This window comes from Osmerus mordax, chromosome 2 (assembly GCF_038355195.1).
Source record: "Osmerus mordax isolate fOsmMor3 chromosome 2, fOsmMor3.pri, whole genome shotgun sequence".
Taxonomy (NCBI): Eukaryota; Metazoa; Chordata; class Actinopteri; order Osmeriformes; family Osmeridae; genus Osmerus; species Osmerus mordax.
In genome coordinates this window covers 14420984-14443881 of record NC_090051.1, presented here as the reverse complement: position 1 = coordinate 14443881, position 22898 = coordinate 14420984, and the positions used below count along the sequence as shown (strand labels likewise).

The following is a 22898-nucleotide window of genomic DNA, read 5'->3' as shown; positions in this document are numbered from 1 at the left end:
ACTTCTAAGGCCACATCTCTCACACACCAAGGTGTTTTTCTAGCCTAGTGCGAGGAGATGAGAATAAACGACCTTTCGAGAAATGTATGGTCCAAAATGTCACAACAGAATCATGCTGCTTGAGTAGTCTAGTCTACAACTCGTAGGCGGGGCCGGGGGGAAGCGGCCCTGCCTTGACGCTATAATACAGATGCGATCCCCTGTCTTCGACGCGTTCTGCACCGAGCGAGCAGGCAAGCAAACTGCAGCCAGCTGGGGCAGAGAGAGAGAGAGAGAGAGAGAGAGGCAGAGAGAGCGGCAAACAACATGACAGCACCGAGCAACACATACGATGTAATAGTGGTCGGGGGAGGAATATCAGGTTAGTCGTCAATTTAAACAAAACATTATTGCATGAACTTGTTAAATCAACAAATACTTTAACATTTGACGGACCGAACATTCAGAAGAACTCTTCTCAATTTAGAGTGATTTCCTGCGAATCTCAGACACCTCGCGCCACCGGCGGTCGTCTAGTGTTTTATATAAGTGAAAAACTGTTACATAGACAAAATTGGACATTTGCCTCATGTCAAATTACTCTGACATCATATAGCCTGACTATTTAACCTGTTTGAACATGGAGCTCGGAACTGGTTAACCCGATTTAACAGCTTTTCCCCCGTTTTTTATTTTGTCAGTAGCAACCAACGTTGTCCAGTTTATTTCGCTTGACAGTCTCTTCCGTGAAGCTGCATCTATCGAGTTGTAGCTGTTGTCATAGGAGTGTCGGTGTTGCGTAAACTCCACCGTTTGTTAAATGCAGCAGTACAGTTGGTTATAATGCTGTAAATGGGTATTGTAATGTTGCTACACTTAAAAGCCGTAGCGGGTTTTGTTCAAAGTGTCACCTGCAGTGCCATTGTTTGTATAATTTTGGTTTCACCAACATGAGATGTGGACCAGTAATGGATGGTGTACAATTGTTGACACAGATCAGCAACCGTCCTTGATAAGAGTAAACTGTAGTGACCATGTAGCCTATTTACTGCGTTGACCATTGGCCGTTCCCCCCCCCCCCCCCCCCACTTCCCGCCTCATAAAGTTACTTCAGACAGTCCTTTAGAGACAGTCTGTCAGTCAGTCTACGTGTCTGTCTGTCGATCTGTTTGTCAGATCTTTGAGAGACCGGTAATTTTCTCTTTCTCTTTTCTCTCTTTTGGTCTTCTGTTGAATCTCACTTTGTTATTGCTCAATTTGTCTGTTGCTCTTTAGAGGGTGGCAATGAGGCCCATACAGTACAGTCCTTGTCTTCTAATCAAAGGACATTTCTCTCTCTCCAGTCTGTAAATGTAATTGTCATGTTCCAGCCATCAGCCAATTGGCCTCTCCCTTAGGGGGAGCTAGCACTTTCCAAGAAAACACTAAACATTTCTGACAGCCTGTTACCAAACCATCAGCAGGGAACGAGGAAGGGAGAGAGCGATAGATGGAAAGTGGGGGGGAGGGAGGAAAAGAAAAAACGAGGCAAAAAGAAATATCACCGTTCTTTTGCCGGAGAAGGTCCTCAGAGAGACATGAAAGGATGGAGAAAATGAAGGAGATAAGGCTGATGAAACAGGAAGGGAAAGAAGGAAACACGAGGCGGGGGAATAGAGAAGTCAGAGCTTTCGAGAAAAGCAAGACAAAAGAGCTGAATGGCTCACAATTGTACTGCAACCCTGAAACGAATAATGGACCAGTTGGGCAGTTCTCTTTCATGAAATGTATATCAGCCAAAAGTAGTAAATATGTGCGTAGGAGTCTCCCTGAGAACAAAGGTCTTTAAACACAGCAGGAGTCCTCCCAGCCAACAGACCTTCACCTTGAGAGCTAGATGATTGTAAAGTCAAATGGCTATGTAATTGCGTCACGCTCAATAGGAATTCTGGATCAAGACGGTATTTTCCATCGTTGGGTAAAAACTAGACAAGGCTCAGCTATCTGGTGTGGATTTCTGTAACGACTGTGTCGCTCTGGATGAGAGCGTCTGCTAAATGACTAAAATGTAACTGCTCCTACAGATGCCATGCGGGGGAGTGAGTGTCTGTGTGGGTAAAACGTAAATGTGTGTGGGCTGTTCCTGGTGCTGAACATGCTCATGCTGAATACTGTTGGTATGTAGGGGTCAGGCCGCTGTGTGTGCACAGACAGCGGCCTGGTGTGGATTGTTTCGGGTCTATCATTCCTTCTCCGTCGGCGTATAACAACTATATAAACTCCGCGATTGTCGACGTCGCCCTTTCTAAGGAGGTAACGAACAGCTTCTTAACTATGAACAACCCTGTTGACGAAAAGGGAATTCTTCCCAACTGGAATCCACCGTGTCGTAGGGATTATCAAAGCTCAACTGGGTGGACTCCTCCTAAATCTGCCCCCCAGTAAACAGCGGGAGGGGCCTGAAATACCACACACTCCATCCAGCTGAGCAAACACCATGCCCTCCACACCATGCTGTGTGTGTGTGTGTGTGGAGCACCTGATTCAACCTCCCACATATGAATAATAGTGTGGGATATGTCTCCCTGCCGTCAGCTGTGCTCATACTCAACCCAAAGACTCCACATGGTCGTGTCAGGCAAGAGAACCAATAGTAACCAAGGGAGCTGGATGCTGTTATCTCCCCCTTTGACTTTTCATTTTCCTTGCGTTGGGCAGTCGGTCTCCTACCCCTCCCTCCTGTTTGTAATGGATTTTCAATAGTGCGGCTTTATTTGTTAGACCTGAGGAGGTCATTACTGACAGGTGAGGCAGCCCCACGTCTTTGTCAATGCCTCCCCATTCCCAAGTCAATATACACAATGTTGGCTCGTGACATTGCAGGGTTAGGGTTTTGTCTGTGTGTCTCGTGTTTGGTCTACTTGTGAAGATAACATGCGATATTAACAGAGAGAGGTGGCAGGTTTGGACTCACCCGTTGTGAGACACTTGGAACTCTCCGTCCATACATACACACGCGCACATACATGCTATGAAATGTGTGTATCCTACCTTTTGCTGGTAGTATACGTCTACTAAAGCCGAAAAAGAAAAAGTCAAAGAGAGACAGTAAGCAAGGGTCAGAGCGAGAAAGAGACTTCCAGAGAGAAAAGGGGGGAAGATAAGGAGGTCTGGGGGTTAAAGATGCATGTCATCTCCCATCTGGTGGCCCTCTGCTGATAGACAGAAGTGGTAATGTGATTCAGCAAATTAGCACAGACACAGGGGGGGGGGGGGGGGGCTGGTGGGGGTAGGAGCCAGTGGGTGAAGGCACGGAGGTGAAGGGGGGGTCAGAGTCTCATGAGAGAGGGAGACTGGGTTGCTATGGACAGAGGAATGCAGGGGTTATTAATAAAATAAGAGAGTCAATGAGGACGGGCTGTAAAACTGTAAAACATTGTCAGACTTTGATATGAGTAGGCTAGTTGCCCCTTCTGATAAGACTTTCTGTAATAATTTTTTTATACAAAAAGTTTAATCATTGTTAATTAGAATGAGCTAATTCTAATACTGCAAGTTCATTCACCTGTGATCAGGTTCAGAATAAGGCATAGGGGACACCGATGGATTGGTATGACCTTTGAAAAAGTGTGTGTGTTCAGCGTGACTCCAGTTGTGGTGTCTCTGTTCTAGTTATGTCATCTTTGAATAAAGACAAGGCAAGCTGAAGACAAAGGATGCATTCACCCCTGCCAACACACACACACACACACACTCCTGCCAAGTGGCTTTACATTTACTGTTGTCAGGGAAACTGTGCCTAGCCTTTCAATCTTGTTTTCAGTAATAATCAGCTTTGTATATTGACAGTGGGGAAGGGGGAAGATAGGGCTAGTCTCTCTCTCTCTCTCTCTCTCTCTCTCTCTCTCTCTCTCTCTCTCTCTCTCTCTCTCTCTCTCTCTCTCTCTCTCTCTCTCTCTCTCTCTCTCTCTCTCTCTGTGGATGTAGGTGTGTGTCCTGATGTGTTATAGGTGTGTGTCCTGATGTGTTATTGGTGTGTGTCCTGATGTGTTATAACAAATGGATGCTTCCAGCCAAAACAAGACATGACAGTATCTCCCCTCTGGCCCATAGCAGTAGTAGTATGTGTTTACCATTAACGCTTTGGTGTCTGGAATGTTGCAACGTTTGAAGTATTCCAACACATCAGGAGCAGACGGGGGGAGGGGGGGGGGGGGTGAAGATGAGGGCTTGTATGGATCTCTACCTCCACAGACATGAGAGAGAAACACCAACACAATTGGGTCAGCCACTGCCACAAGGTGCTAGCTGGGGAAGAGATGGTGGGCAGGGTGAAGAGAGGGGGAATCAGGATGGATATAGAGACAGATAAGAGAGTAATAGAAGAGAGGATAAATAGCGACAGGACAGAATGTATGAGAGAGAAATGATCGATTTGGGAAAGTTATTTAGAGACAGTGGGAATGTAGAAAGAGAGAGAGAGATGCTGTAGTAAGATTGAGGCAGCAATCTCCATTCTACCAGAGTAGGCCTTTGATCTACAAACGTTTCCTTCAAAGCCAGCCTGACCTTTTCCTCCATGATAATCCCTTTAGGGCCATTCTCCATGGCTGCCTACTCTATGGAGCAGGACTGGTCTCAGCATCAGCCCTCTCCTCAGTCAGCTCTGGTTACAGACGACCTTCAACCTCAAAACCTTTACTTAGCATAGCCCAAGCCCTAGTTCAACACATTGCTCCAGCTTCCGTAACGGTATCACTCCTTGTGCCCAGAACCCCTGCCCCAGCTCCAGAACCCCAGCCCCAGAACCCCTGCCCCAGAACCCCTGCCCCAGAACCCGTGCCCCAGCCCCAGAACCCGTGCCCCAGAACCCATGCCCCAGCCCCAGAACCCCAGCCCCAGAACCCCTGCCCCAGAACCCCTGCCCCAGCCCCAGAACCCCAGCCCCAGGACCCCAGCCCCAGAACCCCTGCCCCAGGACCCCTGCCCCGGCCCCAGAACCCCTTATGTTCTATGGCTGATTGCAGTGTGCTCATTTTCTTATGTTCATTTTCTTTCTTTTCATCATCGCACTCTCATCGTGGCCCTAACAAACAAGTCCCTTATTCAGAAGGGAACCTGATTACAAAATGGTATCATCATCATCATCATCCTCACCGTCAGATCAAGGCTTTCATTTTCAGATCAAAGATCCATGAGCCACTTGCTTGTTTCAAGACTGCGGTGGTCATCCACCATTAGCAAGGGTGCAGTCAGAGCTGGTCTTTGTTTAGGGCTATTGAGCGGCCATCTGACCTTTTGAGGAGAGCACACCTAATAGCATCAGAAGACAGGAGAGTCGTATCTGTCAGACACTCCTCAGTCTCTGGCCAGAGCACTGCAGGGCTGGAAGGAGCGTGGCAGGGTTGTTTACATTGGTGGGGTTGGATAAGTAATACATGATAAAGTATGCTTAAACCAATATAAACTCTGGTAGCCTTCCAGGCTTAGAGGGATCTGGCGAGAGGGATTGGGGGGGGGGGGGGGGGGGGGGGGGGGGTCATAAAACCACTGCAGATGTGAGCTCCTGTTGAGAGAGTGTTCCACAGAAAACGTGCTTCTTCTGCTTTGTCCCTCTCTTTCTGTCTTCTCTCTCTCTCATTCTCTCTTTTTCTCTATCTTTCTTTCTCTTTCTGTGTCTCTCTCTCGTTCTTTCTCTCTCCCTTCCTAACCCTCATTTAACCTGTCTAAGTTAGCACATGCATGTGGTGCATACTTGCTTTTATGGGTGTGTGAATGTGTGTGCGTGTGTGTGTGTGTGTGTTTGTGTGCGTGCGTGCGTGTGCATGTATGTTGGATCTGACCTCGCTTCATTAGGTGTATGTGTCTTCTGGGATTAGGGTTGAGACAGAGAGGGCCTGGGGTCAGAGTGGTACTGTTCTGGTCTACCTCTGGAGTATTTCCCTCACTTGTACTGCTGCGACAAACAGCTCTCAGTCAGCTGGTTCCCAAGACCACTTCTACAGGACTGTTGCCGTGTAGCTTGACTTGGTGACTCTGCTGTGCTTTAGTAGCTTAGACAGCTGTATAGTCGTTTACGTTACAATTCTAACACTGACAACCCTGTTGAACTGGGCCCCTGTAAACGTGTCCTCTGAGAGCCTGAGAACTCTTGGTGATCGGAAGCTTCCGGAAGACCTTCCCCTAGCACTGCTTCCTCTCTGTAGCCGTGTGAGGATGTGAAATTATCTCTCTCTCAGTCTCTCTCTCCCTGTATTCTCACATGATGTGTGCAGGTCAGGTGGTGTGTGATCCTCTCTCACACATTCCCAGTGTATACCGTTATTTCTATTTGCCCTGAATCCCTCCCCTTGGTGCCCCCCCCCAAGCTCTTACCGCAACCCCCGCAACCCCCCTGTGTGTGATGTGTTGTTATGTGTTATGTTGTATTGGACAGAATTGCACAGAGAAGGGCAATGCAAAGTCATACAAATCATGTTGTTACATAAAGCACTCAGGCAGAGAGACAGAGCAGAACTAAACGTTGTGTTGTAGCATAGCATAAAATATCTGGGACAAATCATCTTGGCCCAGACTTTAAGCCAGTCCCTGACCCTGACCTTATCCCTGACCATCGATGCTCGAAAGGTTCCGCCCACCGACATAAAACACAAAAGGAACTTGTGTTTCCGATATGTTCGTTACACATTATTAATCTCGCTCTCTCATTCTCTCTTGCCTTCACTCCCTCCCTCCCTCTCTCTCGACTCCCCCCACCCTCCCTCCCTTTCTCTCTCTCCCTCACTGTCTTTCTCTTTCTCAGGGTTAAGTGCAGCCAAGCTGTTGAAGGCGAGTGGCCTGAAGCCTGTGGTTCTGGAGGCCAGAGACCGAGTTGGAGGGCGGACCTTCACTGTTCGGGTGAGACTTTGACTCCACCCACAACCTTAAAGAAAACACTGATCTGAGAGTGAATACTTAGGCAGTGGACTTCTTCTGTTTCACAAGTTGAAGATGATATGCTATATATACTGATGATGTTTGTTGCTTTGTCCCCCTCTCCCTTTTGCGCTCTCACTCTATCTTGATCTCTGCTATTTTAGAATAAGGAGACCACGTATGTGGACCTGGGCGGGGCTTATATCGGGCCCACTCAGAACCGCATCCTCCGATTGGCCAAGGAATACAATGTCAAAACCTATAAAGTCAACGAGGAAGAGAGTCTGGTGCACTATGTCAAGGTAAGTGTGTTTATGTTAGTGTGAACACAGAGAGCCAAGTCAAGATGGAAAACAACAATAAATTGGCAGTTTGAATCAGTTTTTCCGCCGGGTCTGAAGAGATCCATGTGCAGAGCTCAGAATAGCAGGATCGATGTAAGGTAGACCCAGTCATCCCACTGACAAACAGTTCACTGAACCACGGTGGCCTAGGGGCAGGAGTTCTGGTCAGCATTGACCATTCTCATCAGATAGACTTCCTGGTCTGCCTCCATCATGGCTCAATGTTTAGGAAACACATGTCTGTTTTGGAAGTGACTACTGTATCTAGCAACAAACACCAACCCTAAGCCCTTGTTGTTGTTCCATAGGATTTTAACAATACATGAAATGCATCCTAAACCTTGCTATACATCATAACATGTCCATGAGACTCTTTGTTACTTGAGAGCTCTCTCCATGACCACCTACTGCCTTTATGGTGTCCTCCTGATAGCAAGCCAGCCACCCTTTCCTAGCCCAGCATTAAGCGCTAGGTGCTAGGAACTGGAGATGCTAATCTCTGCCTGGGGGGCTTCCTTTATCTCTAATGTGGTTTCTCCTGGACAGAGTGGTCAATGAAAGAGAGAGTAGGTGGAGAGAGATGTAGGGGAAGAGAACGAAAGAGATGTGGAGGAGCAGCTTCTGCTCTCTCTCTCTCTCTCTCTCTCTCTCTCTCTCTCTCTTTCTCTCTCTCTCTCTCTCTGTATTCCTTCCTCCCCTCTCCCCCCCCCCACCCACCATCATCATCTTCCCTCCCTCCATATCACATTAGGGCAGCCGCACCACTGCCCTTAACACACGCATGCTGCTTCCTCTGATTTGATTAGGCCTACAGTGACAGCCAAGTCCCCCTGGCCAACCTGCCTGCCACTGTAAATCACAGACCCCCTCTGCTGGTGAGACTGGCAGACGTCTTCCTCTGAAGTACCGTCCATGGGAGTCAGGTGGCTGAGCGGTGAGGGAATCGGGCTAGTAATCCGAAGGTTGCCAGTTCGATTCCCGGTCATGCAAAATGACGTTGTGTCCTTGGGCAAGGCACTTCACCCTACTTGCCTCGGGGGAATGTCCCTGTACTTACTGTAAGTCGCTCTGGATAAGAGCGTCTGCTAAATGATGAAATGTAATGTAGACAGGAGAAACTGCAGGGGAGGCTTCCCTGGGATGGGCCACGCTTAACACACGACCACACACACACACGGGCCACACTTACGGAAGCGCACTATCTATCTGTTCCCTTACCAACCTGAGATATGGTTTCTCCTACACGCACGCACGGACACTCATTCAGGCCTACTCACATGCACATGTACATGCCAGTTGTACGTCAATGAGAGGAGACATGTGCAGCACAGCGTCGACGCAGGTGATGTCAAAGGGTTTCCTTGACTCCCCGAAGTACAGAGAAGCATTCCTCTGGAAACCCCACCCCTCTGCTCTACTGGGCATGCCCAGACTCCCTCCCTGATATCCCTTCCTGGCTCCTCTGCATGGATGATATGAAGATTACATTCAATACAAATCTTGGCCGAGATGAATAGGAGACAAGTCTGTGTCCATGTGTCAGTCGGTCCAGGTTCAAGCCTCCTGCTCGAACCACATCAGAAGAGCCTGTTTGCCGTAGGGAGCTCACCCCTGCATTGATTTGGCCATTTTCTGTCATAGATTTATAGGATTCATTCTTACATAATGAACATTAGAAAGGCATTGACGCAGACAGGAACATTTTACACAACCGTGTCAAACACATTTGTGATTTTGGCAAGGGACGTGAAAGATTTATTATCCATAAAGTGTGTGGGTTTTGTGTGTGTGTTTCTGGGAGTGTCTGCGTGCCTTGTGGTTGCATGCAGCCGTGCAAGCGAAACACTCGTGTGTAGGGAGTAAAGCACAGGAGCCTTGGAAAGAGTGTTTCCCTAGCTACTATCTCTCAGATCCTTTCTCAGAGCTGCACACACATACACACACGCACACACACAAACGCTTACACACTCCGCTACCCTTCCTGGTAGCTTCCTGGATGGTTTCCATGGCAGCATGCCTCATCAAAAGCTCCTCACCCAGTATCACTGTCTCTCAGTGTGGTGTGGGTGTGGGTGTGGGTGTGGGTGGGTGGGTGGGTGTGTGTGTATGTGTGTGTGTGTGTGTGTGTGTGTGTGTGTCGCTGGCACTATAACATTGCAGCATCCCTAAAGGACCAAGCTACTACTTTGCATCAGTGTGCCAATAGGCCATACATTTAACAGTTACAGTTCACATACAGAACATATTCTTGCAATAGGCCATTTTAAAGACACTGTACTGTACAGTGTAACACATGCACACACGCCTTGGGTTCTGTGAACATGCGTGCTGTCCAATCAATGGCTCCTTTAGGTGATAACCCGACACAACAACCTCAGGCCTCTATTTCATCATCCACATGAGGAAAAGGTTGTCTGACAACAGCACATTAGTGACAAATTAGTGCAAGAGAAAGATCCTAGTGGACTACAATGCGGCGTGGACACTGGTTCAGAGAATGTCCTATACCTCACGACAGGCTCAGGTCATTGTGTTGTTTTTGAAAAGCACAAAGAACCGATTTCATCGATCTTGGACCATGACCTAAATTTCACCTTGCTGCCATGACGTTTGCGCACCTCACGACATGCTCTGAATGTGAGCATTTTGAGACAATCCAAACCGCCTAAGAACAACTCCGTTGTTCAATTTTGTATTTTAACATCTGTTAAAATACACCTGTTTGTCTGTGGTTTTGGCATAAAAACCTGTTTCTCTGTTTTAGATCTGATCAAACAGGTTCAGATAACTTCTGTTAGCCTTCTAGGATTAGTCAGTTATTAGTCAGTTATTTAACATAACGTTGCTTAATATTGCTGTTGTGAGCTACAATGAGCAAAATTTCTTTTTTAAGACCAAAATGTAATTCAAACAAATTGGGCTCAAAATGTAGGCTTTTGTGAAATCAAATTGGGATTTAAACCTGTATTTCATATTCTTTGTTAGAGGTATGCTGCTATCAGTCATGCCCTTGGCAGATGAGAGTGTGACTGTTGCCTAACTTGTAACGTAGCATTTAGCATTCACGCTCAACTCCCTGACAGTTTACCAGTGTTAGTCAATAATGTCCATGCACACATGCATTGGCCCAGTCATTGTGTAATTAGGGTTAGCATCCCAGTGAGCCGCACGGCTAATCAGCTTTCCTTTGGCAGAAGCTAATCCAAAAGGCCAGGCCTAGTTTCCCCTATCAGCAAACTGGTGCTGATAAGCCTGGCAGAGCTGCCACCTCAGCATAGTGATCATTAATGAGAAATCACTATCATAAACGTGAAAGAGCTCACTTAGATACCTGTTATAAATTATTGAGAAATGTGTAACTCTTTGATCTACCGTTTTTATCTGGGGATTATTTATCAGCAATCATCATGGAACAAAATAATTTAAATACTTTTTTTTGTTGGCTTGTGTTGTCTTTTCCATTCAAGATTTGAGATATGCACTCAAATATTCTGGTATAGTTAAAGGCATTCTATCATCATATAGCAGGAAGCACCCAAGCTTGGTTCCTCCCCTAGAATACTAATGACTAGACAGAACACTCACCTAAACTGTGTAGAAGATGTAGTGTCTTGTGTTCTACCTAAATGTTTATCTATGCTCTCTCTTTTTGTGGTTTACTTTCGGCTCACTGGTGATGGCTTAGCAGATGCTGTCATGCATTCTCTCCTGTCCTCCTGTCATCTCTCCTCTGCACGTTCTCTACACTTCCATCTCCATGAAGACAGAGCTGTGGCAATGGCCAATGAGCAATAGGCATTCTTAGCACTATAACAGCACTTAGCACTGTGACTAAACACAGTCCCTGTCTCTGTTTAAATCCTTATTTCTATCCCAGTCTCTGTCTCCATGATAGTGACCATTACAAGGCCTTTGAAAACCTGGGACTGGAGTCGTGGAGTCCTCCACGGCTCCTCTCTCCTGCTCATGAAGCAGGGGGAGCACAAACACCTGCAGTCAATTTGACAAAATAACTCCATCCCTGTCATCAGGCTGGGGGAGGATTGGGGTTTAATGGTGGTTTTGTACGCCGACAAACATTCATTAACCTGTCAAGCAATGTGTGAACACATACACACTCAGGGCCTCGTGTACTAACGCTTTTGCGCCCACTTCAGGCGTATTTGTTTCGCAATTTGCGCGTAAAAGCATGGCGAGGTATGTACAAACATGCCGCACTGAGGTAAAAGTGCAGACTGCCTGTCGCGGGAACATTTCCCATAAAGAGATGGGAGGGGATGCATAAAGTGCGCCTAATTATGTATTCCACGGTATGTACAGAAACCGCCCGTGAAAGTGCACCTCTATTTTGCGGTGAAAATTCTGCGCCTCTTAAAAGCAGGTGTAAACCTGGATGCAAGCGGGTTCCTCGCATATGCCTCCTGGTGAAATGACATCAGTAATCCGAGCAAGACTAATACATAGGCCGAGGAGACGATCTGAAAGTATTTTTGCCACAAGGATCACACTTTTTCAGTTGAGTGAACACGAAATCATTACGCGTTTCAGATTAAGCAGCCATGCATAGGCCTACTGGAATTAGTCATTTCTGTCCATATAGCATTTTTTTGTGTCAGTGTGGATTTCCGGCCTTGTATAATATTTAAATTCGCTGTTACCTCATGAACAAGCACATAAATGTCGTTATCACTAAATCTTTGTTTTCGCTTTTTTGACTTTGGTGGCTGTTCCTTGATAGAAAGAGAGAAGTAGGCCCATTCAATTGCGCGTTTAAATGCTTGCAATTTACGGTATTGGGCGGAGAAAGGCGCTGATTAGACGATGAACTGCATGTTTCGTAAATACGGCGTAAACTGAAGTATCACAGCGTGCGCAATCTGCGGGTTGGCCATGGCGCTAATAACGCTACTTTTGCAAATGTACGTACATGAGGCCCTCAATGTCCAAAGCTGCACTTGCACACAAACTGTTCTGTGACTTTCACCACAGTTAGGATTGAGAAATTCGGAATAAATGATATCTTATCTATAAGGTCATCTGATAGTTTATCATACCTTAAACATTAAGCCTCCTGCAGGAAATTGGGAGATAGTTTGCACTCTCACTCTGACTAGGCACTTTAAGAAAACCTTTTAACTGGAATTAGTAAACCTCTGTCTGTAGAGATTTTTAAAATAATGCCTTCAAAAAATAAAAGCCTTACTATTTTGATTATGATGATGATTATGTTGTGTTCCTTTAGGGGAAGTCATACCCATTCAAGGGCTCCTTCCCACCCATGTGGAACCCCTTTGCCCTCATGGACTACAACAACCTGTGGAGGAAGATGGATGAGATGGGTGCAGAGGTAACACTTCTCTCTCTCTCTTTCTCTCTCTTCTCTCTCTCTCCTGTCTCTCTGTAGATATGTCTGCATCATATAAAACCTCTATCAAACAAACGGACAAATGTCACAATGTCGAGAACAACACGTACATTCCAGAACTGGATTCGAGAGCAAGTGAACTCTCTAAGCGTTCTGTGTTCTATGTTCCAGATCCCCAGAGAGGCTCCCTGGAGGGCCCCCCATGCTGAGGAGTGGGACAAGATGACAATGAAGCAGCTCTTTGACAAGACCTGCTGGACCGGGTATTGTACCACACACATACACGCAAAAAACTCATCATTGGCTTGTACTCTATGACATCTTGACTGTGACCAGATGGTCCTGTGCAGGTCCATGACCTTCTACCTCTCTCCGTCTCCTCCAGTGCGGCCCAGCGCTTCGCCACCTTGTTTGTGAACGTGAACGTGACCTCGGAGCCCCACGAGGTGTCAGCGCTTTGGTTCCTCTGGTACGTCAAGCAGTGTGGAGGAACCATGAGGATCTTCTCTACCACCAATGGAGGACAGGTAGGCACCCCCCCCCCCTCCACACACACACGCAGGTGCAGGCTCCTGTTGACTTCGCTACAACGTCGACCTAACTCCAAAGACATTTTCCCCCTCTCGTCTTCCTCTGACACTCCTCTCTGCAAGAGATACCTTTAATTGTTTCTCTGTCTTTGTCAGTGTGTCTCTCTGTTTGTGTTTTAGCTATCCCACCAAATTTCTCTTGACCTGAGATTCCCCCAAACCAGGACTGAACCAAGGTCCTTGTTCCCTGATTAATTACTGCCTTCACAAAAGGCTGTTCCTTGGAGCCAGGGGCTGCCCCATTCTCCTACTTCACTTGGGAACGCTGAGTGCCCAATTGCCATGGTTACAAGGAAAAGGGATGTGTTTGGGTAATTATAGGATGTTGATGTGAGGTCCATTGTCATTTCCTGTTTGACTGAGCGGCCCTTCAAAATACACGCACACTATTGTGCATACACACTCACAGACACACACTAACCCCCATAGGATGTAAGGGGGTTACAGATTATTTTGGAGGCACTAGGTGTATTTTTAACACGCCATACACTCTCCCCTGGTCTTGATCCCAAGTAGGCCAAATATTAGACTGCAAGATGTATAATAACATAGAACCATAGCTTCCCATATAAGTTGTTTGTTGCATGGTCTGCCAAGCCCTGCTTCCTCTATGAACCCCTCTACCCTCCCCTCCCCATGTGTCTGAATCGCTCTCTGTTCAGCCAGAGGCTCAACATTTTTCTTCTATGTACCAATGTTTTATTTTTGTGTTCTAACTCACACACTTGCGGTCTGAAATGCCATGTACTGTGGAATTAAACTGACATATTTTAGTGAAGTTGATGTGAAATGCAAACCAAGCCTGGACTGGTTTAGCTGGAACACTTGGCAGAGGGCGGACTTCTCTAAAACCATTCATCACCAGACTGTAAGGGTGGGAGCTTGTCTGAGAATGAGGTCAAGGCCTGTGAAGCACTCCAGGAAACAGACTGTAATTCTGTTACTCTGCTTTACTTTCATCGAACTCGAATAATTCATATACTAAAGAGTATCAAATTGAAGGGAGGACTTGCAGTTATCAAACCCAGCTCAGTGTGAAGTATAGCAGCAATAATCCAATTGATAGATCAGTCTGCAGCATCAAAAAACAAAGGATACTGTTACATGTATACTCGAGCACCAAACAGACAGTGACATAACTTAGACACAGATGAGAATCTCACCATGAAAGTGTGTTCAATATTCAGCTGTTAACCCACTACAAAGACAATGGAGTATACAAAACAAATACAATAAAGTATACAAAACTGACCACCAGTTTATAGGGGCATTTACATATTAGTGTGTCAACTGAATGGAAGATGCACTTAGCGTGGATAAGCCTGCTGTAATAGTGACTTAGGCCTCACTCTTTTCTATTGTGCAAAGCGTATCAATATCAATATCATAGCCATATCAATCACTATGGATAAAAGCATCTTCTAAATGAATTCAATGTTAAAAGAAAACTGAGAGAAACACAGCTTAGACAGAGAAACAACACCAAAAGCTGTGTTTTTTTGTTTGTTGTTAATCCCCCATGTCTAATAGTATACTCATTCCTGGCTTAACATATCCTGGTCTTGACAGGCACAATTCTGCCAGAAAATGTGCAGCTCGGAATTGTTGTTCCAACATCTAACTGCACACTTACGATCAACCATGCTACATAAATGTAATTTAGTAGTTTAAGATTAAACAAATGTAATTGTAAGGAACCATGCAATAATTGGTAAATCTACAAAAACCAAACCAACAGACTGTTATAATAATGCTCTTTAAAAAAATCCCACAAATATAATGGCTTTCAGTCATCTGTATTTATAGGATAGCCATGAGGGGTTCCAAGATAACATATCTCGGGGCAGGGTACTTCCGACAATAGTCTTCCCTGTAATGCATCACAGTACCTAGAGAAGGCATACATCACACATTTCTTCAAACATTTTTAACCAGGAGAGATACAGGATTTACCACCAAAGTATATTTCTAAATATATACTTTTGCTATGTATTGATTTTACTTAGTTGATTTAGTATTAACTATGGGAGTTAACTGGTAAAAATAGGTTTTGGTCTTTAGTTACAAAATCATAATTATTCTGGTCATCAGGTCATCTTCCTCCTCAGTTTATTTTCATTACCCCTAAGAGGGTATGGGCAGTTCAGTCAAGAAAATCACGTATTAGATTTGAGTATTTATTGTTACATGACATGGACATGTAGATTAACTTTGGCGGAGTGGATGATCTAAGGGAAGCTCTCCCTGCCTCCTCGATGCTACGCATGCATACATGACACATGAGGCAGGGAGCAATAGAGATATAATCCCCCTGGTGGATAGAACACAGAAGACTTATCGGACGTGGCCCAATGGATATGCGCTGCTAACATGGGTGTGGTAGTGGGCGGAGGAAAGGAAGGTGGAGTAAGACGCCTTACGACCCTGATAAATGGATGACGCGTGACGCGATTGCCCTGCCTGAACTAGCTGCGCTTATACAATGTGAAGAGGGCCATTTAGTTCAATTGTTCCAACAGGGGAGAGGGAATTCTTCTGCCCTTGTCACGTGGTTACACTCAATAAGATACCCCCCAGTTCAGCCCTGTAGATGTACTGTACGTGATGAGTAATAAGAGCGTTCAGCCCAGATGTGCTGTACGTGATGGGGTTGTTGCTTGTCTTAACTTCTCTCTGTGCCAGTCTAAACTACCACTAAGAACTCCATCTGTCTGTATTGGCTAAGGAACCCAGACAGATATGACTTAGTTTGACCTGAATTAAGTAACTGGAACTAAGGGCACCTTAAGTTTCACTTATGTGTACATTACTTATTGTGGTGCCTGCAAAACTGGTATTCTGTATTTGAGATCCTGTTGTAGCTCCGTCATGTAAATACAGACTGTACCTATTGATGAAGAAAGTGTTTTGTCCGTCTCTTCATAAATGGAGTGACTAAGTTCAGTTGAGTTCTGGATTTTAATACGTATTTATCAATCTGCAGATTGGGAGAGAAAACCAGTCTTCTGACCATAAATGACAACACAACACCAAGCTTAGGTCTCAACCAGGTCTCTCTCAGCTCCGAAAGCCGAAGGACCCTCTTTAATAGGGCACAAGAATGTAAACATAGATTGTGACAGTCAGGCAGGAATGACGTTACAACAGTCTCAGGGAAAGATTCACTGCTCCCAACACATGACAACTCTCACACTAGAGAGTTCATAGTTGGAGCTCTCCTTGTAGTCATGACAAGGACCATTTAGCCAGTACTTTCTCCTGACCCCGAACATCTATTAACCTGACACATAGACACAATATACTGTTATTAATAGCAAGCTTACATGATAAACGTACTAACTAGTATCCAATGACTAGTTCTATTGATTAGTGATTAATGTAAGCACACAGGAAATCCCAATTTCTTCCACACTATGCAATTCTACAATGATGCACTTGAAATATGATGTTGTTGTACTACCCAAACAGCAGATTCTACAATACTGTAGTTGAGATGATGTTATGGTTGCATTGTGTCAGGTAAAAATACATACCATGGCACTAACCGCTGGAAATACTTTAATGGACTATGTAGGGAGCAGAAGGTATAGCTTAGAGCACTTGACTTCAGATCAAGATACACGCCCCCTTCAGGGTCGGCTCCAAGATGGACAATGCCCCCCCCAAATGGAATGCTGTGCCCCTTCAAAAAATGATTTTGTTAAAGCATAAATAAGAAATGCTGGCATTGGCTATAAATTAAATATCAACATGGCTACACTTTCCTGAAGAATATGCAGGTCTGCTCTTACTTTGACTCTCATACATGCTTTGTAAATGCGTGCCCCCCTTGTGAAAAAAAATGCCCCCCCATTTCATTTGTTCTGGAGCCGAGTCTGGCCCCCTTTCCTCCCGTACGATACGTTGCTTTGAATAAAAGCGTCAGCTTAGTAATGAACACATGTAAATGTACAGATTGAACCGGACCTGAAGTGTGAGGGGGCTCATTAAAGATCAAGAGTCACCATAGCAACTTCACTGATTCCTAACGTATGAAAATCCAGCCCTCTTATTTGTAATGTTCCCTGACCCCATGCTGTCCTCTGCAGGAGAGAAAGTTTGTGGGCGGCTCAAGCCAGATCAGCGAGTGTATGGCTGAGGAGCTGGGAGACCTGGTGAAGTTGGAGTCTCCGGTGTACAGCGTTGACCAGACCGGAGACAAAGTCGTGGTTGAGACACTTAACAAGGAAACGTACAAGGTGAGTAACAGCTGCTGTAACTGATTGTTTTGGGAGTAGCGTGGACTTCATGTTGATTTGAGGCCGAGACACAGGTGTTCTCTGCTGCCACCTAGGGGATTCGAGACTAGCCCGTCAGTGTGACAACACTGATCATAGGGCCTCGTATTTATGTGTGTGTGTGTACGCGCGTGTGTGTGGAGGGGTAAGCCCAGGGGGATTGTTGTCATAAAGCTGGTCTTCGTCTCTGTACCCTGGCCTGCTCACATCCTTTTTCTCTGTTAAACCCCATTAACACTGGTCCAGAGCTGCTTAGCACACTGGAGGAAAGGCCAGGGGAGAGATCTGGGGTAGGTCCGGGGTCAGCGATCTGGGAGAGGCCAGTTGAGAGACCTACCTTCTTGTTACACTCAAATCAGCCCTGCTACAGGATATAGCTAATCTTTTTTTATCCGAATGGCTGAGATAGTGTACACGGGGGAACCACAAATTTAATACTCCTTAAGCTTTTGTGCGTGCGTGTTTTTTGATATCTTTGTCAGGCCAAGTATGTGATCCTGGCCACACCCCCTGGTCTGAACATGAAGATGCACTTTAACCCCGAGATGCCCCCTCTCAGGAACCAGCTGATCAGCCGTGTGCCCATGGGCAGTGTGATCAAGTGCATGATGTACTACAGAGAGAACTTCTGGAGGAAGAAGGGTAGGGAAGGATGAACAGATGGCAGAGATTGATCCTTGTTTAACTTTTGCTGAGGGTAGAGTTGATTTATTTGGATCTTTTGAGCTATAATGAACTCTTGGGTGCTGTGTGTGTGTGTGTGTCAGGGTACTGTGGCAGCATGGTGATTGAGGAGGAGGAGGCTCCAATTGGCCTGACCCTAGATGACACCAAGCCTGATGGGACTGTGCCTGCCATTATGGGGTAAGCTCCTGCCTCTCAGTTTCCTGTCCCGCCATAGAATCAGCTCTATTTGTCCTAACTGTGCTTCTTTCATCCATGTGCTCCAGATTCATCCTGGCCCGCAAGTGCAGGAGGCTAGCAGGCCTGACCAAAGAGGAGAGGTAAAGACTGCGTGTTTCTAGATCAATTCAGGCTTCCTATGGAGATCAAACCTGATCCCAAACAGTATCTGGAGACCCTCCATTCAGAGACTAGTTCAGGCTCGGGGGCCCCTGTGCATGTCTGACACCTTTCTGTGTTTTGTTAACTTTCAGGAAGAAGAGGATCTGTGAGATCTACTCCAGAGTGCTGGGCTCAGAGGAGGCGCTGCATGTGAGTGATGGATGGATCGATGGACAGATGTGTGGATGGATGGATAGATGAGTGGATGGATGGATGGATTGATTATTGGATAGATTAGAGGATGGATGGATGGATAATGGCTAAAAGGACAGAGGGATTGGGCGAGACTAATGAATTGATCCTGTGAGCAGACCACCGGAAAAGCGAAATAGACCGCTACTTGGAGGTATTCCTCACTCCTCCCTTCTCCTCTTCCACAGCCTGTCCACTATGAGGAGAAGAACTGGTGTGAGGAGGAGTACTCTGGAGGATGCTACACCGCCTACTTCCCTCCTGGGATCCTCACCCAGTATGGCAGGTTGGTCTGACATTCACCTGCAGTCACATATACTAGATATGTATAATTATAGATTCAAGTCGAAAAGCTTTTTAACAATTCGTCCACTTCTCTTCTCTCATTTCCTCTCCTGTCTGCAGGGTTCTGAGAGAGCCAATTGGACGGCTGTACTTTGCGGGCACAGAGACGGCCACAGAGTGGAGTGGGTACATGGAGGGGGCCATCCAGGCCGGCGAGAGGGCCGCCCGTGAGGTCAGGGGTCACACAATCAACACAACAAGACGCCCTCTGTTACATACAAACTCTAACCCTAACCATTAACTTTAGGAATCGTTTCCTGGAGCTTCAAATGAGATCTAAGTCCCATTGACTTCGATAGACGATAGAAGATTTCTGCGAACTTGCCTTTTAGTTATCTCTGTGATTTCTTTTTTTAGATCATGTGTGCGATGGGAAAAATCCCTGCAAGTCAGATCTGGCAACCAGAGCCTGAGTCTATTGTAAGTGTTCATCGCACATGTTTAAAAAAGGCTACAGTGGAATTTCTTGAAATGTATTCTATGTAAGATACCTCTTACTCCCTTGTGTGTGTCTCTCTCTCTCACTCTCTTTCTCTCTGACAACAACAGGAAGTTCCAGCCCACCCGTTCGTAACAACGTTTTGGGAGCGAAATCTTCCGTCGGTGGGCGGGTTCCTCAAGTTCGTGGGCATAACTTCCATCCTCTCCTTTGCCACGGCAGCCGGGCTGACGGCCTATAAGAAGGGGCTCCTGTCCAGAAGTTAAACCTCGACCCCTCCCATCATCCTCCTTTCGAGCATCTTTGACGACACCGCCCTTCCCCAGTAGCGCACTTCTCACCGCAGCCCCAGGTTCAACACATTGTCCCATAGGAGGCTGAGGTAGAGCTGGTGCCCTCTGTGGGGAACGGGCTGTCAGCAACCCTACATGCCATGTAAAAGACTGTTCAGCTCTACACACACCTCTAGCCATTGTTATGGATACACCATGACGCCATCTCCCCTGACCAGACCAGGCCTTGCAACTTAACGTACTCCATTTTCCGTTCCAGTGATGTGATACAGTGACGACTTTTGTAACATCTCACAGGTCTGTAACGTCTGTGTGATGGCAGGTTAGAATATTGTTGATATGTGTTGAAAAGGGGTTGTCTTAAAGAGATGCGTTTGTGGGGGAGAAGAAAAGAAATGCTTGTGAGTATCTGTGAGGATCCAACTTTGGTTCTTCATCAGTGAAACCAAAAACGGTAGATAAACCAATGAAGGCCAAACTAAAATCAATAGATAGACAAATTGACAAATATAGCTTACCTTATTGAACTGATCATTCCTTACACTACCAATACATTTATAGATCTGTATTGGTCTGTTATTTTCATGTTTTCCGTGTATGGGCGCTAAAGAGTGTAAAAGAATATCTTAGCCTTGTGCTATTACCTCTGCTGATATTAGGTGCTGATTCCTGAAGGTTTAACAGCTGTAACCAGCTCTGAGAAACATTTAACCATGTCAGGACACATACCTGGACACAGCCTGGTTCTAAACTATACCTACCCATAAATGCAGATGCTTTGATGAGAAGCGTTGTTAGGTCTAGGATAGAAGAAGCCTGTGGGGACCACCAGACTGGCACGTGTACATCACATCCTCCTGTGCTGAAACGGAAGAGGCAGACGTCTCACCCAGTGAAGTCTGTCTGTTCTCTACCAAGCTGCTGTGTAGGGTCCAGCTAGTTCCTGTACACTGAACGAAAGCATTTGAATGTATGGTGATCCTAATTTTCGATATGAATCATCTAGGTATTATTTCTTTTAATCGTTTTTTCGATTTGAATCTCTCACGTATGAATATATTTGAAATATGCATTGTATTGTTTTCCTAGACCCAGACTAGGGGAAAGCACAGAGATAAATCTGACACTAAAAGCACTCTAGTAGCTTATTACTATTTATAGAATTACTAACCAGAGGAGGATGCCCTAAAGACAGTCCTCAAATGCTCAGTGAAACTGATGAAAGAATACAAATATAAAGAAATAAAACATATAAATAGAACTATCTGACAAGGTCTGTACAGTGGGGATAGTATTACTAACAAACATTCACTGGTGGGAATACTGTCATCTAATTCTCTCCTTGTCAGATGGTGCTGTCTATTTTTTACACCCTCTAACAGCCAAAAACATTTTCATGACATTATTTACATGAAGTTTAACAAGGCTTTCATCTGCTACACCATTTTATCTCCAAATTATTTGGGGGATTATAAAAAATTGCCTACTCAGAAAATTCGACCAACCCAGGAAAATGTAGCTGAACCTGAAAATTCACAGCCCAACTTTTTGGATGTCTACTGTCAGTGCATTAAGTCCAGGGAGTGGATCATTGTGTTGTCTTTCCAAAGACACGTGTGTGTGTATGTTTTTCGTGAGTGTAGTCTGTTGTTGTGCCTTAATGAAAGTCATGGTGTTTTGTCATTTCTCAAGTGCCTGTGTGACTATGACACTATCCTCTCCTCTCTAACGCTGTCCCTGTCTGTCTGCACTGGAAAGGAAAAGGTCAAATGGACCCGGGCTAGCTCTCTGTTGTGAAGGTTCATCACCGTCGGGCCACACTGGATAAGATGAAACTGAAATGTCCTTTCTTATATGGCCATGTGGTAACGTGTTAAAACGGAACCGTACACACTACAGTACTGTCTGTTTGTGACTAAGCTCATGTACCACTGCTTTGCTTTAACCAGACACTGTAGGATGCCGATTGGGTTGCTTGGTTTAACAGCTGCACCCACTGCACTTATGCTGAGAATGCATTCATTACGTTTAAACGATGGGGTGGAGCCTGTAATGAGCTCATGTGACACTCAGCTTTCGAATCAAAGTCCAGAGATGCAATCAGGGAAGTGACCCCACACAGCCCGATTGACACCTACGTGGCAAGTGACCAATCGGCCGCCTCGGCCATTTGACACAGTCAAACCCACTGCAGTACACACACAAGCATGAGGACAGCCCTTGTTTTAGGGGCCCTTGTCTAAACGACCCCCCCCCCCCCCCCCCCCCCCACCTTCAGTGAAGCTAGGTGTGACGTGACGTTGTGATTGCTGTGCTGCTCTGCCTCTCTCTCTGTGGTTGCCACACGGGCGAACCTCGCTCTCTCCCGCTGCCTGGCTTCGATGTTTCCGCGTTAGAAATAGCACGCCTCCAGTCTTGCTCCTCCACCTCTCTCCAGTCTCCTGCCCTCCCTGCACCGGTGGAAGCTGGGTTTCAGAACGTGGTTCACCGCTGGTATCACCGAAGGGACAGGAGTGGGGCTGTGTGTTGTGAAATATGATAAGAGGGTTGTAACAATCATGTGACGTGGCTCATATCTGTCTCGTTGGAGCTACAGTGCCCCGAACGGCAACACACGCAACTGAGCAGGACAGAATCTCTGCTCGTTCCAGAACACCTGATCGTTCCAAATGCAGGGTTTGTCAGTTCCAGACACAGTACAGTATTCTATCTAAAGGGATTCAGATAACCTGATTACTTCCTGTTTACTCTAAGATCCTCATCAAATTCCTTCATCCTCATCAGATTCCTTCATTATCAGGCTCTAGACTGTTCTGTATTTTCCTTTAGCTGTGTGTACGAGTAATCCTACCTTATTGCCCGGTGATTACGTTTTTTCTTGTCTTTGTATGATTCCACTACCAAGCTGGTGATATAAAAAAAAGTTGAGTTAACCTAACACCTGTTTAATAGTATTTTGTACTTTTGTTGTGTGTGTGTGTTATAAGTAGAGCACAAAAGCATTTCCCCACTTGCTGTTGACCCAGTTTCCTGTTGGTGTTCATCCAGAGCAATAGTTCAATGTGCCACTAAGCACAAGTTCAGGGTCAAAGGGATGGTGCATAAAGCAGATTGC

At 45.8% G+C, this 22898-nt stretch overlaps 1 protein-coding gene across 1 annotated transcript; it reads left to right on the top strand.

The window, feature by feature from the left end:
• Positions 1 to 232: 232 nt before the first annotated feature.
• Positions 233 to 22721, top strand: mao (monoamine oxidase). Its single transcript, XM_067253398.1, has 15 exons — positions 233 to 361; positions 6761 to 6855; positions 7038 to 7175; positions 12460 to 12564; positions 12754 to 12845; positions 12968 to 13109; positions 17261 to 17410; positions 17932 to 18091; positions 18217 to 18313; positions 18400 to 18453; positions 18607 to 18664; positions 18895 to 18992; positions 19112 to 19223; positions 19409 to 19471; positions 19601 to 22721. The coding sequence occupies exons 1-15, from the start codon at positions 307 to 309 to the stop codon at positions 19754 to 19756; spliced, it is 1575 nt and encodes a 524-aa protein (XP_067109499.1). The 5' UTR covers positions 233 to 306; the 3' UTR covers positions 19757 to 22721.
• The last annotated feature ends 177 nt before the right edge of the window (positions 22722 to 22898 follow it).